The following is a 20754-nucleotide window of genomic DNA, read 5'->3' on the forward strand; positions in this document are numbered from 1 at the left end:
AACCCATAAGCAGAAACCTCCATGGGAAACAGTGCCTGGATAGGAAAACCTAAACTGTAATAGGCAAATTGCTGGAAGTTCAGTAAGAATAAGTCGGAGCTAAAAACTCCATGGACCCCCCACCTTCACTGACACACTTTCACATGTTGTATAAACCAGGTTTATAGAGTGATGATGGGAGAAAAATCCCCTTGTGCCACTGGTAGTGGGGAAGAGACAATTAACCATTTTGAAATATGCCAGAGCATTCTGTTCCTTTTAACAAGGCCTGTCCTCAAGATAAATTGTTTTATCACAGCCTAACTTACTGGGGTTTAATCAGAGCCTAACTGACTTGGGGGAAGGGAATACCCAACGCCAGCCTACTCTAGCTGTCCTTTCCCATCTAGAGGGAGAAAAAACTGAGAAGCACTTGTGAAATTCACAGGCCAGGGACACCAGCTCACTAAAAGACTGAAACCTAATCATAGAACTATGGAATGCTTCCCCTCCTCTCATACCTTACCACCATGTCACCAAAAGTTTACTTATCAGAGTTCCTTTAGCCCAGTACAGTATGTCTAGCTTTCAACAAAAAATTACAAGTTATACTAAAAGGCAAAAAACACAATTTGAAAAGACAAAGCAGTCACGTACCAGACTCAGATATTGCAGGGATGTCGGAATTATCAGACTGGGAATTTAAAACACTAGAAAGGCTCTAATTGAAAAAGTAGACAACACAAAAGAACAGATGGGTGAGGTAAGCAGAGAGATGAAAATGTAAAGAATCAGAAGTGCTGGAGACAACACTAACAGAAATGAAGACTGCCTTTGACAATGGGCTCATTAATAGACTGGACGCAGCTCAGGAAAGAATCTTGGAGCTGGAGGGTATGTCAATAGACACTTCGAAAACTAAAAAAGCAAAAAGATCAAAACAATAAAAAATAAAAAGGAACATAATCTCCAAGAACTGTGGGGCAACTACAAAAGGTATAACATACAGATAATGGGAGCACCAGAAGAGAAGAAAGACAGAAAAGAACAGAAGAAATAGCTGAAGCAATAATGGCTCAGAATTTCCCTAAATTAATATCAAACAAAACCCCACAGATATAGGAAGCTGGATAAATGCCAGAACAACAACAACAATAAACCCCTCAAAATTGATACCTAGGCATATCATAGTCGAACTACAGAAAAATCACACATAAAAAATATAGAAAGATCCAAAGCAAAAAAAAAAGCAGTTATAAAGGAATAAAGAATTACATTTGACTCAGAAACCATGCAAGCATGAAAAGAGTGGGGTGAAATACTTAAATAAAATCCACCAATCTAAAATTCTGTATCCTGAGAAATTATCCTTCAAAAGTAAAGGTGAAATAAAGGACTTTTTCAGACAAAAATTGAGGGAGTTTGTTGTCAGTACCCCTGACTTGCAAAAATTGTTAAGTTCTTCCTAGAGAATGCAGTTGATATGGGTCAGAAATTCAGATCTGCACAAAAAATGGAAAATCATTAGAAATGGAATAAGCGAAGAAAAGTTAAAATTATTTTTCTTATTCTTAATTGACCCAACAAATAACAGTTTGTTGTAATAATAGCCACCATGTATCCAATTATTATAGCTTATGTACAAGTGCAATGAATGACAGCAGTGATATAAGGGATGGAAGGGAGGAATTAGGAATAGTGTAAGGCACTTGCATTACCCACAAAGGGGTATAGTGTTTTCTGAAAGTGGAATTGGATTAGTACAAACTCCAGGGCAGGTAAGGAGCTTGGAACCACTAAAAACAGTGAATAAAGAAATATAACTGAAATAAATAAACAGTGTAAATAAATAAATAAATATAACACTAGGAGAGAAAATGGAATAACATAAAATGCTCAGTTAAAACAAAAAATGGCAGAAAAAAGGTGGAAGACAAAAATTGGAACAATGTACAAGGGAAACAAATAGAAAACAGTAATAGACATGGTAGATAGACATCACTTGAAAAGTTAATGGTCTAAATACAGCAAGTAAAAGACACTGTCAGAGTGGATCAAAAAACAAGACTCCACTATATGTTGTTTTCAAGAAGCCCACTTTCAATATACAGACACATATATTAAAAGTAAAAAGATGATTAGCATATGCTATGCTAACACTAATCAAAACTAAGCTGAACTAGCTATATTAATTTCAGACAGAGTAGACTTCAGAGCAAGGAAGTTTATTAGGACTCTGGGTTAATTCATAATTGTAAATGTCCCCAAAACATTTCAAAACATTCCAAAAACAAAGTCCTAACTAAATCCTGATTCTTTCGCATTTGCCTCCAAATTATACTCTCAGTTTTTATCCAGTTGTCAGTATGTCAGTGGTTAGGCTTAGTTCCTAAATCCATAACCAGTGACCCTGCAGGAAGAAAACAGTACCACAATTTTCAGGTCAAGACGGTTACTAAAATTTTCCATTATAAAACACATTGTAAAAAATAAACAATAAAGGGTACTGGTTAAAAAGGACTTTGGCACAAACTAAGCTTGGTCTTAATTCAGATTTATAAAGCTGAGCTACTTAATGTAAGTGACTCTGCTTCCTCTGACTCAATTATTTTGTATTTCATAAAATAGGGGTAATAATAGTGTTTTAGATATAGGATTTTTGTGAGGATAGAATGAAATCATGTACATTAAGTATCTAGCACATAACGAGTGTGTTATTTTATAAAGAAAATGTATAAATGGAATAATTAAAAAATGCAAATTCCACCCAACTTTGTTATAATATTTAATGCTTTTTTATTATTAGATTTTCCCGCTTAACAGGAATAAGAAACTATCTCAATGTATCATCCAAATGTGTTTATGTGAATACACATGCATTCATATCCTGTACAGATCTGCTGTTTGATTAAAGCAGCTATGCTATGCAGAGGTTCACTATAAAGCTTTTTTGCTGTTGTTAACGTAAGCATGGTGCCATGTTGCTGTTTTAATCTTTTATTTTCCAGCCTGGGAAAAACTTCCGCTCTTCCTTTGCTGACTGCAGGAATGCTTGAGATGCATGCACCTATTCATTTTTAAAAATTTATTGAGCACAGGGTCCAGTTCCAAGATGGCCGAATAGGAACAGCTCCAGTCTACGGCTCCCAGCGTGAGCGACGCAGAAGACGGGTGATTTCTGCATTTCCAACTGAGGTACTGGGTTCATCTCACTGGGGCTCGTTGGACAGTGGGGGCAGGACAGTGGGTGCAGCCCACCGAGCATGAGCCGAAGGAGAGTGAGGCATCGCCTCACCTGGGAAGCGCAAGGGATCAGGGAATTCCCTTTCCTAGCCAAGGGAAGGGGTGACAGATGGCACCTGGAAAATCGGGTCACTCCCACCCCAATACTGCGCTTTTCCGACGGGCTTAACAAATGGCACACCAGGAGATTATGTCCCATGCCTGGCTCGGAGGGTCCCATGGCCACGGAACCTCCCTCATTGCTCATTGAGATCGAACTGCAAGGCAGCAGCAAGGCTGGGGGAGGGGTGCCCACCATTGCTGACGCTTGAGTAGGTAAACAAAACTGCCGGGAAGCTCGAGTAGGTAAACAAAACTGCCGGGAAGCTCGAACTGGGTGGAGCCCACCTCAGCTCAATGAGGCCTGCCTGCCTGTGTAGACTCCACCTCTGGGGGCAGGGCATAGCCAAACAAAAGGCAGCAGAAACCTCTGCAGACTTAAATGTCCCTGTCTGACAGGTTTGAAGAGAGTAGTGGTTCTCCCAGCACGGAGTTTGAGATCTGAGAACGGACAGACTGCCTCCTCAGGTGGGTCCCTGACCTCTGAGTAGCCAAACTGGGAGGGAACCCAAGTAGGGGCAGACTGACACCTAACATGGCCGGGTGCCCCCCTGAGACGAAGCTTCCAGAGGAATGATCAGGCAGCAGCATTTGCTGTTCAGCAATATTCGCTGTTCTGCAGCCTCTGCTGCTGATACCCAGGCAAACAGTGTCTGGAGTGGACCTCCAGCAAACTCCAGCAGACCTGCAGCTGAGGGTCCTGACTGTTAGAAGGAAAACTAACAAACAAAGGACATCCACACCAAAAACCTATCTGTAAATCACCATTATCAAAGACCAAAGGTAGATAAAACCACAAGGATGGGGAAAAAACGAGCAGAAAAGCTGAAAATTCTAAAAATCAGAGCACCTCTCACCCTCCAAAGGAACGCAGCTCCTCACCAGCAATGGAACAAAGCTGGACAGAGAATGACTTTGACAAGTTGAGAGAAGAAAGCTTCAGATGATCAAACTTCTCTGAGCTAAAGGAGGAAGTTCAAACCCATCATAAAGAAGCTAAAAATCTTGAAAAAAGATTAGATGAATAGCTAACTAGAATAACCAGTGTAGAGAAGTCCTTAAATGACCTCATGGAGCTGAAAACCATGGCATGAAAACTATGTGACGAATGCACAAGCTTCAGTAGCCAATTTGATCAACTGGAAGAAAGGGTATCAGTGATTGAAGATCAAATGAATGAAATGAAGGGGGAAGAGAAGTTTAGAGAAAAAAGAGTAAAAAGAAACGAACAAAGCCTCCAAGAAATACGGGACTATGTGAAAAGGCCAAAGCTATGTCTGATGGGTGTAACTGAAAGTGATGGGGAGAATGGAACCAAGTTGGAAAACACTGTGCAGGATATTATCCAGGAGAACTTCCCCAACCTAGCAAGGCAGGCCAACATTCAAATTCAGGAAATACAGAGAATGCCACAAAGGTAACTCCTCGAGAAGAGCAACTCTAATACACATAATTGTCAGATTCACCAAAGTTGAAATGAAGAAAAAATGTTAAGGGCAGCCAGAGAGAAAGGTCAGGTTACCCACAAAGGGAAGCCCATCAGACTAACAGCTGATCTCTCGGCAGAAACTCTACAAGCCAGAAGAGAGTAGGGGCCAATATTCAACATTCTTAAAGAAAAGAATTTTCAACCCAGAATTTCAAATCCAGCCAAACTAAGCTTCATAAGTGAAGGAGAAAGAAAATCCTTTACAGACAAGCAAATGCTGAGAGATTTTGTCACCACCAGGCCTGCCCTAAAAGAGCTCCTGAAGGAAGCACTAAATATGGAAAGGAACAACTGGTACCAGCCACTACAAAAGCATGCCAAATTGTAAAGACCATCGAGGCTAGGGAGAAACTGCATCAACTAATGAGCAAAATAACCAGTTAACATCATAATGACAGGATCAAATTCACACATAACAATATTAACCATAAATGTAAATGGGCTTAAATGCTCCAATTAAAAGACACAGACTGGCGAATTAGATAAACAGTCAAGACCCATCAGTGTGCTGTATTCAGGAGACCCATCTCACGTTCAGAGACACACATAGGCTCAAAATAAAGGGATGGAGGAAGATCTACCAAACAAATGGAAAACAAAAAAAGTCCGATAAAACAGACTTTAAACCAACAAAGATCAAAAGAGACAGAGAAAGCCATTACATAATGGTAAAGGAATCAATTCAACAAGAAGAGCTAACTATCTTAAATATATATGCACCCAATACAGGAGCACCCAGATTCATAAAGCAAGACCTCAGAGACCTAGAAAGAGACTTGGACTCCCACACAATAATAAAGGGAGACTTTAACACCCCACTGCCAACATTAGACAGGTCAATGAGACAGAAAGTTAACAAGGATATCCAGGAATTGAACTCAGCTCTGCACCAAGTGGACCTAATAGACATCTACAGAACTCTCCACCCCAAACCAACAGAATATACATTCTTCTTAGCACCACATCACACTTATTCCAAAATTGACCACATAGTTCGAAGTAAAGCACTCCTCAGCAAATGTAAAAGATCAGAAATTATAACAAAGTGTCTCTCAGATCACAGTGCAATCAAACTAGAATTCAGGATTAAGAAACTCACTCAAAACCGCTCAACTACATGGAAACTGAACAACCTGCTCCTGAATGACTACTTGGTACATAATGAAATGAAAGCAGAAATAAAGATGTTCTTTGAAACCAACGAGAACAAAGACACAACATACCAGAATCTCTGGGACACATTTAAAGCTGCGTGTAGAGGGAAATTTGTAGCACTCAATGCCCACCACAAGAGAAAGCAGGAATGATCTAAAATTGACACCCTAACATCACAATTAGAAGAACTAGAGAAGCAAGAGCAAACACATTCAAAAGCTAGCAGAAGGCAAGAAATAACTAAGATCAGAGAAGAACTGAAGGAGATAGAGACATAAAAAACCCTTCAAAAAAATAAATGAATCCAGGAGCTGGTTTTTTGAAAAGATAAACAAAATTGATAGACCGCTAGCAAGACTTACAAAGAAGAAAAGGGATAAGAATCAAATAGACACAACAAAAAATGATAAAGGGGATATCACCACCGATCCCACAGAAATACAAACTACCATCAGAGAATACTATAAACACCTCTACACAAACTAGAATATCTAGAAGAAATGGATAAATTCCTCAACGCATACACTCTCCCAAGACTAAACCAGGAAGAAGTTGAATCTCTGAATAGACCAATAACAGGCTCTGAAATTGAGGCAATAATTAATAGCCTACCAACCAAAAAAATTCCAGGACCAGACGGATTCACAGCCAAATTCTACCAGAGGTACAAGGAGGAGCTGGTACCATTCCTTCTGAAACTATTCCAATCAACAGAAAAAGAGGGAATCCTCCCTAACTCATTTTGTGAGGCCAGCATCATCCTGATACCAAAGCCTGACAGAGACACAACATAAAAAGAGAATTTTAGACCAATATCCCTGATGAACATAGATGCAAAAATCCTCAATAAAATACTGGCAAACCGAATCCAGCAGCACATCAAAAAGCTTATCCACCATGATCGAGTTGGCTTCATCCCTGGGATGCAAGGCTGGTTCAACATACGGAAATCAATAAACATAATCCAGCATATAAACAGAACCAAAGACAAAAACCACATGATTATCTCAATAGATGCAGAAAAGGCCTTTGACAAAATTCAACAGCCCTTCATGCTAAAAACTCTCAATAAATTAGGTATTGATGGGATGTATCTCAAAATTAATAAGAGCTATTTATGACAAACCCACAGCCAATATCATACTGAATGGGCAAAAACTGGAAGCATTCCCTTTGAAACCTGGCACAAGACAGGGATGCCCTCTCTCACCACTCCCATTCAAGATACTGTTGGAAGTTCTGGCCAGGGCAATCAGGCAGGAGAAAGAAATAAAGCGTATTCAATGAGGAAAAGAGGAAGTGAAATTGTCCCTGTTTGCAGATGACATGACTGTATATTTAGAAAACCCCACTGTCTCATCCCAAAATCTCCTTAAGCTGATAAGCAACTTCAGCAAAGTCTCAGGATACAAAATCAGTGTGCAAAAATCACAAGCATTCTTATACACCAATAACAGATAAACAGAGAGCCAAATCGTGAGTGAACTCCCATTCACAATTGCTACAAAGAGAATAAAATACCTAGGAATTCAACTTACAAGGGATGTGAAGGACCTCTTCAAGGAGAACTACAAACCACTGCTCAATGAAATAAAAGAGGACACAAACAAATGGAAGAGCATTCCATGCTCATGGGTAGGAAGAATCAATATCGTGAAAATGGCCATACTGCCCAAGGTAATTTATAGATTCAATGCCATCCCCATCAAGCTACCAATGACTTTCTTCACAGAATTGGAAGAAACTACTTTAAAGTTCATATGGAACCCAAAAAGAGCCCACATTGCCAAGTCAATCCTAAGCCAAAAGAACAAAGCTGGAGGCATCACACTACCTGACTTCAAACTATACTACAAGGCTACAGTAACTAAAACAGCATGGTACTGGTACCAACACAGAGATATAGACCAATGGAACAGAACAGAGCCCTCAGAAATAATGCCACACATCTACAACCATCTGATCTTTGACAAACCTGACAAAAACAAGAAATGGGGAAACGATTCCCTATTTAATAAATGGTGCTGGGAAAACTGGCTAGCCATATGTAGAAAGCTGAAACTGGATCCCTTCCTTACACCTTATAGAAACATTAATTCAAGATGGGTTAAAGACTTAAATATTAGACCTAAAAGCATAAAAACCCTAGAAGAAAACCTAGGCAATACCATTCAGGACATAGGCATGGGCAAGGACTTCATGTCTAAAACACCAAAAGCAATGGCAACAAAAGCCAAAATTGACAAATGGGATCTAATTAAACTAAAGAGCTTCTGCACAGCAAAAGAAACTACCATCAGAGTGAACAGGCAACCTACAGAATGGGAGAAAATTTTTGCAATCTACTCATCTGACAAAGGGCTAATATCCAGAATGTACAATGAACTCCAACAAATTTACAAGGAAAAAACAACCTCATCAAAAAGTGGGCAAAGGATATGAACAGACACTTCTCAAAAGAAGACATGCAGCCAGCAGACACACGAAAAAATGCTCATCATCACTGGCCATCAGAGAAATGCAAATCAAAACCACAATGAGATACCATCTCAGACACCAGTTAGAATGGCGATTATTAAGAAGTCAGGAAAGAATAGGTGCTGGAGAGGATGTGGAGAAATAGGAACACTTTTACACTGTTGGTGGGACTGTAGACTAGTTCAACCATTGTGGAAGACAGAGTGGCGATTCCTCAAAGATCTAGAACTAGAAATACCATTTGATGCAGCCATCCCATTACTGGGTATATACCCGAAGAATTATAAATCATGCTGCTATAAAGACACATGGACACGTATGTTTATTGCGGCACTATTCACAATAGCAAAGACTTGGAACCAACCCAAATGTCCGTCAATGATAGACTGGATTAAGAAAATGTGGCACATATACACCATGGAATACTATGCAGCCATTAAAAAGGATGAGTTCATGTCCTTTGTAGGGACATGGATGAAGCTGGAAACCATCATTCTCAGCAAACTATCGCAAGGACAATAAACCAAACACCACATGTTCTCACTCATAGGTGGGAATTGAACAATGAGAACACTTGAGCACAGGAAGGGGAACATCACACACCAGGGCCTGTTGTGGGATGGGGGGAAGGGGGAGGGAAAGCATTAGGAGATATACCTAATGTAAATGATGAGTTAATGGGAGCAGCACACCAGCATGGCACATGTATACATATGTAACCTGCACGTTGTGCACATGTACCCTAGAACTTGAAGTATAAAAAAAAGAAATTTATTGAGCACATACTATATGCCAGGCACTGTATGAGGTGCTAGAGAGGCAGTAGTGAATAAGTTCCATGCTTTCATGCAGTGTATCTTCTAGCATGGAATCCTCAGTGCCCAGGCCATGGATTCGTATTGGTTTGTGGCCTATTAGGAACCAAGCCACACAGCAGGAGGCGAGTGATGGGCAAGTGAGCATTACCAGCTGAACTCTGCCTCTTGTCAGATCAGTGGACTCTTATGGGAGCACAAACGCTATCGTGAACCGTTCATGCAAGGGATCTAGGCTGTGCAGTCCTTATGAGAATTGAATACCTGGTGATCTGGGGCCGAACAGTTTCATCCGAACACCATTCCCCCATCAATCCCCAACCTCCTAGGTCTATGGAAAAAAATTGTCTTCCATGAAATCAGTCCCTTGTGCCAAGAAGTTTGAGGACCGCTGTTCTAGTGGGAGAAACAGGCAAGGGATAAGAAAAGTAATAATCTTCAAATAATGATACTATGAAGAAAACGAAAGAGTGACTTGGTAATGTATTTGGGTGAAAGGCATGATTGCATTACACAGAGTCAAAGCAGGCTCTGAGAAGACAGGATTTTGAGCTGACAATCACAAGAAAAGAACTGGATAAAGAAAGAATAGGGCAACAAGCATACCAGGCAGAGACAACATCCTGTGCAAGTTCCCTGAGGTGGAAATAAGACAGTTTTACAAATCCCTGAGTAACTTGCATGTAAATCCAGTCAATCATTTTATTATTCACTAGATGAGCTCACCATTTAAAAGAACATGTCAGATTCCTTTCTAAAGTCATGACTCCCAACTTCTATGCAGTGGTTTCTAAACTATTGTGTGCTGAAAAATCACCTGCAGAGTTGTTGAAAATGGTTTCCTGAGCTGTATCCTCAGATAATCTGATTCAGCAGGCGGCGAGGCCCGCAGATTTGCATTTGTAACACACTCAGGTGATGCCAATGCTACTAGTCTGAGGACCATTCTTGGAGAACTGCTGTTCTAATATATGTTTTGTGAGTTTAGTATCTATTTGCTAAAAGTAAAGCATTACAAAATTTTCTTTTTTGTAAAAGACTAGACTGCATGCTGATGATCTGAAATTAGATTTTGGAGGTGCAGTGGAAAAGTACACAAAACATTAAGGGTTAAAATAAGTAGCCTCAATGTTTTATACTGCATTCAAAGCATCTATAGTAAGATGAGCTTAATTTCAATAGTCAATTAGAGAAGGGTTAATGTCACTGTTTTGGTTTGAATCAGGTTTCAAAAATTACTTTTTAAAACACTGAAAAGACTTTAAATGAGAGATTACTGATTTTCTAAAGTTATTTTTATTTCTTGACTGCGAGATCACAGAAATTGTGTATTAAATCCTGTTAATCTGGAGAATATAGGAAGGTTGTTCTTTTCATCAACTGCCATTCAGGAGGACACATATGGAAAAGAGATGGAGAAAGGAAGAAGGACATCAGGCTAGTCAGCCAGATCAGCTCAGATCGTTCTGGTCAGCTGAGCTGGGAGGACATATGTCAAAGAAGCCAATGTGCTCCTGTTCCTAGTAGTTGTTCTCAGGAAAGGATTTTATAAGCAAATTGCCTGTGCTTTGAACATTGTGACCTTAGTAGCATCAGGGATAGGATACGGATGATGAAAACAAAAGCTAACAGTTATCCAGCCCTTACTATATGCTACTGCTCTACTTGCTTTACATGATTCATTGATAACCCTCACTACACACATGTGAGGTAGACGGTAATAGCATCTCATTTTATAGACAATGAAAGTGAGGCAAAGAGTGGTTCAGTAATTTAGGTTACTAGGCAGTAAGTTGAAAAGCTGGGATTCAAATCTAGATGATTGGAATTCAGTCTGACCTCTGAGACAATGCATTATATTGTCTCACATTTGACAAGAGTCTCTAAATGAAGATTTTTCAGGATTTGTTCCTGTAATCCGTATGCACTCTTTTACAATGCAAGGATTCCACAATTTCTGTTTTTAATCTGTCTGCCTAGGTCTGAAAAGATGTTCCAAAGGAGGACATAGAGGGGAAGACTTTTGGTGTAGTCACTGCAAAGAAGAGTTTTCTATGACTTTCTAGTGTGATCTTGGGCAAGTGACAAAAATGTTTTGAACTTAAGTTTTAGTACCTGGAAAAGGAAGACAATGTTTATTCCACAGGATTGGACAATTAAATGAGGATTTTTCTGCCCACTGATACTGACATGTTCTGCACTATTCAGGTGTCCGTTATTCAGGTGAGTGGACAATTTATGTGTAATTTGTGGGATTTTCAAGGGTCATTTGACTTGGATTTTTGCCTTACCTGCTGACGTTAAGAACCTTGGTTAGATGTAACTCAACTGTAAGCCTTTGAATGACAGTAGGTTTAGAGTCTTCAGAAGATCTCCTTGGGCTATTTCTAAGTCAGGCTCAGGAAGACACACAACTAATTGTGGACACGTGTCTAGTGACTGCCAATATCAAACAAGTGTATATTTGCTAATTATAGCTATGATTGAGGCAGAATGGCAAGGGAGAGCAACAGAGTCCCAAAAAGAACTGTCAACCGGCCTTCCAGCACGATTTTGCATTTTCACTTACAGAACAAGCACCAAAGATAATTTTTGACAACTCAACTTAATGGTTCATGTCAACATCTGGTTCTGACAATAACTAGAATTATTACCTCAAGGGTTCCTAAGCACCACATTTCACAGTTTTATATTCAGTATTTAGAATAATTCTTTAGAACAATTTTTAGGTATTATAAAATATTTTTAAAAGATGATTGATCTTATCCATAATCAAAAGAAATAAAATATCATTAAAATGAGTAGGGCTGCATTAATATATAGAGGTAGATTGTCTTCCTAGATGCTTTAACAACTATCTATCTAACCTAGATCCAAGGAAGATAACTAGAAAAAATAAATAAAAGTGCAAGGGAAGTTAATGAGTAATGAATTATTTTAACTTTTATTTGATTATTTTCATTTACAGTTCTGGCACTGACACTTTTTTTAAAAAAAGATTTTAATTTTATGTAAAGATTGAACTTCAATAAAATAACTTAAAAAACATTTACATGTATATCACTAAATCTCCATAAAATATACAATACTTTTGATACAGCATAGGCTAGTATAACTTTGAAGGAAATGGTACATATTCATAATTTTTAAGAGATATCCCATATATCGCTTGTGAGAATAAATATTTATATTGAATTTGCCAAGACATCTGAAGTATTAAATACTATATAACATGCACTCAGAAATTAAAATATACAGTTTGAAATACATATATTTTAAAAGCATAAAACTGTGATATGATTTAATCTAGGTATACATTAGAGCTTCTAAATAGAAATTTGAACATTTATTACAAATAAAAGATACTTTAACATCAAGTGATATATAGTCCAAAAGCTGCTAGGAGACAGTTTGGACGTGTAGAATATAAATTTCTACTTTGGCTAGAGTTGTCTCCTCTTTTTTAACCTTTAAATGAGATGGAATAATGTTAAGTTTGCTAATACTTTAAAACTTTACAAAATGTTGGTTACTCATTAGCTGCATGATCCACTTCTTCTTCTCATTTATACTGACATGACAAAATCAAACACATGAACTTGACTGTCTAAAATAAAAATGTGAATATTACTGCTAAATGAAGGCATTTAAAATTCCATAGACCAAATTACTGAAGTACAACAGACTATATATTTCGTACATATAAAGGTTTACATAAATTATATTGTTTTAGCTCACGAGCAAATTATAGGGATAAAATACTTCCATGAAGTTCTGAACATCAACACTCTTATAAAACACCTGTTTGATGATTATTGGCACTCAAAAATTTCCTTCTCTAAAGAGACAAGATACAAGAAACAGTTGGTAGCAGTTAGCTATTTGGCATTTTTAAATGATTGCTATTTCTAGAAAAACAGCAGCAGTATTGCTCACCTAGAAGAGCTGAATGTACCGACAATTTATAGACTGCTACAACGTGAACCATTTCATCAAATTGGCTTTACATTATTGTACATGAGGCTAAGAAGATTGGTAAAAGTGACAGAAAACACGATGTAAAAATTAATCCAGAGAACAATTCTGAGCCTTCTTATTGGCAGCAGCTACATATGAGCTATAAATTTTAACCACAATTTAATACATTTTGCTATAAAGCACATATTATAAATTCTCTGCTCCTGGTCTGATACAATCATCTATTTCTTTTACTCATAGACACTGAAAAGGTCTTAATTTGGTAATTAAAAACTTGTCACAACAAGTGAATAAAAGTCAGTTGTTTGTTAGGTACTTAGTATAAGTTGACATTTTATAACTTGCAATATGGTAAAAAAAATCTGATTATAACAAAACATCTCATTAATTTTGTTGTTTTTAATAATTGTGCTGATGAAATAAAACCAAAATAACATTCCAACTCTCTCCACTGTATTTATGAACTGTATTAGTGTCACTAAATTCTGAGACTTTCTTAGATAAACATATGGATAGTATTTTCTAAAACATTCTTCCATTTCCACCAACTTCTGGATCTGTGAGTTATTCTAATATATTTTCAATATTATTTTGTTGTTGAAGAGCAAAAGGGTAAGTTGTCAGCTTATATTTTTCCTGATCATTCTTCCCCTGTATAACAGATACTGAAATTACAGCAAAAATTTCATAAATTCCTTGCTTTTACTGATTTCCCCTTTTAGAGTGAATAACTTAATATTTAGACTCTTATGTACTAAAATCAGGTTCAGTGGTAAAATTAAATTATGAAAAAATACTCGGTATTCTCATAGCATTTTGTATCAGGGAACTACTGCGTATAGCTGGGAACAAAGTTTAAAATGGACACATTACCTTTTATTATTTATTATTTAAATATTTTACATATATTAAAAATAATCATGTTTTAGGAAGTGATTGACTAAGGAGCAACAATCAAAATTATTAGGAATGTTACATTGAAGAAAATTATTAACGGCAAACCCTTTTGACGTCACATTCAGCCCTGTGTGTTTATATGCAGATGAAATGATATATCCTCTTAAGTCTAGAGCAGATCAGCCATCCAGCCTCAATAGGGATTCAGACCTTCTTCATTGTATTTTCCTAAGACATAATACACCTCTATCAAATCTGCAGCATGTTTCAAAGGAAGTCTGTAATTTTGGTTGAAAGCATGATACGTAATCTGTGTCTGTTTTAATATGGTAGGTCAAATCACATCATATATAAATTGTCCTACAAAATATATATTTGATGATACTTCAAATGGAATGTTTCCAAGTTAACAGTGGTAGCCAAATATGCTGGGAACTTAAAAGGTGCCTAATATAAAAAAACCTGCAAAGTTTAAACATTTAATTTTTAATATACTATAAATGTTCACCAAATCTAAAAATAATACCCTAACTGTATAAGGTTCCTTTTCAAGTAATTATTTGTTTCTAAAAAGTTATAAATAATTCTTATACTGTGCCTCTCTTATACTTCAAAGATATGGAATATTATCTTTAACACTATATAAATAACAAATAGTCCTTTAAAGTAGGGGCCCAGGGGAGTAGGGGAGGAGAACTGTGGCTAATTTTCCCTGTTATTATGTGCATTTATGGTTATAAAGTTGAAAACATTGTTTTCTTATATCAGGGAGAACAGGCCATGTTCTGTTTTAGGAAATAACAAGAGTCCAGTTTCTCCTTTAATAAAGTTACTGTGCATCAGCCCAGCTGAGTTTATAAGTATATAGTTAAGGCTACGTATACAATAAAGAGAAGAATTGAGGCAATTATTTTGATTAAGTCCAAAAAATAAATTTTTAGAGAGCACTTTATTGGTCTATTTTTTCTCCTTATTATATTTTGATTGTACCACATAGTAGCTTATTTTTCACTTCAATTTACCTGTAAAATATTAGCTAAGAAATTTCTTATGAGATAAGAAATATCAATAGAATAATAATTTTCAATATTAAATCATATCTGCTTTTCTGAGGAAAAAGTCAATACTAATATTCCCTTGGAAATCAATTGTTAAAGCACCTAATTCAAGGAAAAAACCTCTCTAAGATATTAACTTTTTTTATTATATGAAGTGACCAAAGGGAGAAAATGTTTTTGTTTTTGGTTAATGGATTTTTAGGGCACTAAATTGACTGTTTAAGCACATATTGTACCTCTGGTGACTTACTTAGAGAATGAACTTCCTCAGCTGTATTCTCAGCTTGATAACTGTGATAGGAACAAGCCAGACATTAAAAGAACAGAGTATCTTGGAGACTGGCAGAAATATTTTGAATATGGAGATAGCCACCTTTTCTCTCCAAATACACTACCTTCTTATTAGATGTTTAGGGCTGTTTAAAAATGCATCAAACTGATGTATTCTTAACTGGCCACAGAAGATTCATTCATATTTTTCCTGGAACTAGCAAGTAATTTTGTGATCAAGTAATTTTGTACATACTATATATTTCTTAATAGAAAAGCAAAAATTAAGAGTTCAGTGATGAATTACCAAAAAACCAATGAATACTTTGGAAAGACATTGTAGAAATATAGTTAAGTCTGCATTTCTTATAGACGTGCTATATTAGAACCAATTATCTATTCCAATAGGCAATCTCAATTTTTAGACAAGAAGGAAAAACTAAGCCAATGATAAGAAAAACACAGAGACAAATCTATGTATCTTTTTTTTTTCTGGTAAATTCTCAGGAAAATGAGAAAAGTGTGCAAAATAAAAACGAGTTTATGCTCTTAAAGTAAAAAAAGACAAGTACAATTAAATAATAATATGTGACAGTTCCCTTAGGAAGAGTTAATAAAAAGTTAAGAAAAAAGTCCCATTATTTTTATTAAACAAACACCAATAACAGCGGGATTATTTCTGCCACTGATTTCCTTCCTCTTTTTTGTTTCAAAAATTATTGTTTGAATAAAAGAAAGGGGAAAAATGGTTTGCTTGCAGCTATGTATGTAACACAAATGAAGGCACAAAATAGTAGGACTCTAAGGCCAATGAGGAAGGTGTAGTGATTTAGGCATGAACAAAAACTGACCCTGATATACAGTTAAAGATCCGGCACTATTTTGCATTTATAATTGCATACCTAAGTGACTAACCAATTTGGAACCCATAAAAACCTTTAATCTGTTACTTTCTGACCATAAAAGGTACTTCTCAAAACTTCCTAGCTCATCTGCGCAAATGTATGCCTTATCACTGATGCAAAAAAAAGAAGTATGAAAACAACCCGACAGATTATATTTTCATAATGTTCAAAAGATAGTGTGCAGAGTCAGTATCTGAAGAACTCCCAATATCTGAATTGGAGAGAAACAAAAATATGGAATCCAAAGGAGACAGGGACAGCTGTGCCCTTGTAGGAGGCACTTTGGAATTTGTTGATGAAAGCTTACATGGAATTTAGTTTGTAACAACTGATCAGAGATAAGCCACTACTCTGTAGGAAAACTGAGGGCCAATAGGCCATCTTTTGACACAGAACACCCTTGGACCATCTCCCAGAATCCTTTATAAATATATTATACATATGTAATTTGGCTAGATTAGCACTGACTCTGTTGCCACTAATAATTATAAATGGTCTTAGGAAAAAAGGATACCACTGAAGTCACTGGGTACAATATTCATTTTAGACTATTTCAGGAAGGCATTACACACATTTGCTTAAGAATTATTAGATTAAAATCTCTGTAAATATTTTTTAAAATATTGTTCCTTGTGGGAAAAAAAAGTCATCGTGGTTGTATCTTCCTCCTAATCAAGTATTCTAGAATATGAAGTCAATCAAAACTAGACTGTGGAAAGAACCAGATTAGAAGCAGGGCAGTGAGGCCACCAATTGCTGTTCTTCTCCCCCCAGTTTGTTTAAATAACTAAATATATGAGCAGCTGAAAATTATTCCACATCAGAAGCATCATTGTCAGAAAGATGATAGTTACTTCCCTTTACCCGAATATATTCAATATATCTCCCTTCATCAGAATCTGAAGTGCCACATGTACATAGCCTGTTGTCAAAGAGTGATTCAATTTCCTCTAATTTTTTGCCTTTGGTCTCAGGAAGACAGCCGTAGATGAAAAGGAGTCCCACAGCAGCAAATCCAGCATAGAGGAAGAAAGCTCCTGCAACAGAAAATAATAGATACATGAATATGAATATATAGAGAGAGGCTTAAGTTGGAAAGAGTACTTGATTTTGACTTTTTTTTTCTGGTCAGTCATGCATAATCACAGTATGAAATGGACCAAAAAATTACCATGAACCTGGTTTACTCCAATTGTTCCAACTCTGTGAATATGATATAATGTATCTTTCTAAACTCAAGTTTAGAAACTCAAGAATAATAGACCAGGCTCAGATGTAAGTTTGGCTTTGAAGCCTTTCCTCCCTTCTCTGACTAGAGGGAATTACTCTCTTCCATGTGCTATCACAGCATATTGTTGAGACTCCTAAAATAACAACCAAGAAATATTATAATTATGTACACACACGTATGCTTGCCTTGTCTATTACACTAGTGGCACTTTGAGGTCAGAAGAAGTTCCTTTCTTACTCGTCTTGTGTTTCCAGAACCAAGTATAATGATGACATTGCAGAATGAATGCCTCAGTGGAATACATGGCAACTCCATCCTTCCAGTTTCTCATGTCCAAAGTCTGGGAGTCATCCTTAATTTATACGTTACTCTCACGCCTAACATCCAATCTGTTAGGAGATCTCTTTGGTTCTACCTTCAAAATATAACCCAAAGATGGCCAATTCTCACCACTTCCATAGATAAATGTGGTCTAAGGGCCATCGTGTCTCATCTGCATTACTGCAACAGTCTCCTAACTGGTCTCCTTGTTCCTTCTCTTGGATCTCGACAGTCCATTTTTTTTCCATGGCACATGTCATCATCTGACATATTATGATGTTTACTAATTTGTTTTTCATTTCCCTCCACTAGAATGTAAACTCCATGAAGTCAGAGAATTTTGTTTTGCTGTAAGATTATGCATGTCAATGCAGCACAGCCAGAAACACATAAATATTAGCTAGTTTGGTTTTCTAAGGGTCATGATAGCAAGCCTAGATGGATGAGATATATGAATGTATGACTTGTTTATATTCTCTACGCATTTCCAAGATGGACTTTTAAAATAATTGAATTTCGACCAGCCTGGCCAACATGTTGAAACCTGTCTCTACCAAACACACACACACACACACACACACACACACGTAATTGAATTGCCAATTTGAATATAAGAAACTATACTTGTACTTTTGATGGTAGAAAACAACAAAGTAAAATGGAGCCCCTGTCTAATTTTAGGCTTTCAGTCCAGACCATCATGTGTATGAGATGGGGGAAGTAAGATGAAAAACTAATGTGACAATTGGCTGGAGAAAGGATATCAGATTGGGAGTGGGAAGAACTGAGTTTAAGTGTTGGCCACGTGATTTCTGGATAGTCATTTAACCTTTTCTCTGGGCCTCTGTTGCCTCATTAAGTAAAATAAGGGGGTTTCTCAGCTCCTACTTAAGTGTTGGCACTTTACGATTCTGTAAATCTTACAGCCAAAATCAGGAGAGATATAGTTAAGAGATGGTTGAGAGAGAGATCTGATCTGTGTAATGGGGAAAATAATTCTTGCTTTGCCCAACTGTAAAGAATAGAAATAATGTATGTTATCATGCCCATTAGAATTCTGAATATCAGTTGCTCAAAAAAGTGATGGCCAGATTGTTAAATTCTACTAAATGACCAGGAAAGGAAGAGTTGCTATTAAGATACAGAATAAGATTAGTGTGACTAATTAATTGGGATGTTTTTACAAAAAGGGTGATACTGATAAGCTAGCTCTTGGAGAATGGGGGAATTTTGACCAAAAAAAAATGAAAGGAGATGAAGTCCTGTGTTCTGAGTACAGATAAGCAAGACTGTGGCGGTAGGAAGAGAAATGGAATCTTTAGCAGGGTGGGACAAAGACTGGATAGTAATTATGATGAAGATAAAGAAAAAATAAGTACAGATGGTAAAACATTTTAGATTAAACTAGGCTTCTAAACTACAAAATCTGTAACAGCAAACCCAGTTTGACTTTTAAATATAATAGTATATTTTATCTTCATCATTATCTTTCACAATTTGGGAACAGTAGCATAATTAGAAGTAACAAATCAAATCTGTCAGTGCTAAACTCCTATAGTTAAAAACATTCGTTGGGTTAGGAAGATTCCTGAAGTTGATTACAGATTCTTTCTTGTGACCTGGATTCCCAAAGCTGAATAATATCAAGGGATTGCTATTAAAATACAAGACCGTTTTATAAAATCTGAGGAATCCAAAGCACGTAAATGCCAAAACTGCCTACTCAGTGTGGGTTCCAATGGTTAGACCTGTGGCTAAGTCGTGGAGGAGTGTGGGCAGACCTGGGAGGCTGTGACCTGGTCCATGTCATGGTCAAATCAGTCACTATCTCAGTTTCTCATTTATTCCTCCCTTGGAGTGAAAATGGCAAGAAAAAATGTCTGTAACGAGTCCATCAGGACTATTGAACAGTTAGATATTCCTCACCTTTATTCTAAGGATTTAAATCTTATTAGAGCCCTACATTAAGTTCCAGATTAAAACAACTATTTAATTGAATTACACAAATTGAGGACTCAAAGGCCATGTTTGACTGAATTTCAGTAGTACCTCAAGAGAGAAGCTTTGACATAATGCCCCCCAAGGGATCTCTTTAGCCACATGTGCCGTATATAAAATGGCATATTGGTGATATAGCAATGATACTTTTTAGTAATAAACATTATTGAATGGGGGCACAAGGCAGACCTGTGTAAGCAATATGGTTGAGGAAGGAATCAAATTTTGAGATCTTATGAAACAATAGAAAAGGAGGCAACAAGGAAGACATAACTATTTCCAGAGGAATACATGATTAGGATGTATATTTATTAAATGAGGAATATAAATGCATAGCTTACATAAACCAGTAACATGTGGATTAAAATGAGACACAAAAAGGGAGAAAAACTAGCCTGAACGAACTATTTTTCTACTACTAGAGAGTAGTAGACCAAATGGACCAGTGCTCTGACATGAGAGAAGCTTAATGCAAAGCAAAACGCTTTTAACTGTTTATTTTTGAAAGAATTCTGCTTATGCCCTATTTAAATTTCATTACTGTTGCCTCATTTTTCTCATGGTTTTCTGGCAGGATAAATTCAAGAAAGAGGAGCTTTGCTGTCAAAAGTATAATCATGTAAACTTTTATTATTTGGTCTATGCCTTTCTATGAAAAATGCTTTCTCAGGATGCCAGCATATACTTAGGTCTTCAAATATTTAAGTGTTCTCTAGAATCAGTAAATACGAGGAAATATTTATTGTGCTCGTATTTATTATGTCATGAAGATAAGTTTATGAATTTATGGAAAAATTTTAATTGCCAAATGGGATCCAGCTGAATATACTAAATATAT

At 36.7% G+C, this 20754-nt stretch overlaps 1 protein-coding gene across 1 annotated transcript in view; it reads right to left on the reverse strand.

The window, feature by feature from the left end:
* Positions 1-12179: 12179 nt before the first annotated feature.
* SLC2A13 (solute carrier family 2 member 13) overlaps positions 12180-20754 on the reverse strand; it is a 359276-nt gene continuing 350701 nt past the window's right edge. Inside the window, exon 10 of the mRNA XM_054442881.2 lies at positions 12180-17403. Coding sequence (XP_054298856.1) covers positions 17177-17403 — 227 coding nt within the window. The 3' untranslated portion in view covers positions 12180-17176. The remainder of the gene's footprint in view (positions 17404-20754) is intronic.

Source organism: Pongo pygmaeus, chromosome 10, assembly GCF_028885625.2.
Source record: "Pongo pygmaeus isolate AG05252 chromosome 10, NHGRI_mPonPyg2-v2.0_pri, whole genome shotgun sequence".
NCBI classification, from domain to species: domain Eukaryota; kingdom Metazoa; phylum Chordata; class Mammalia; order Primates; family Hominidae; genus Pongo; species Pongo pygmaeus.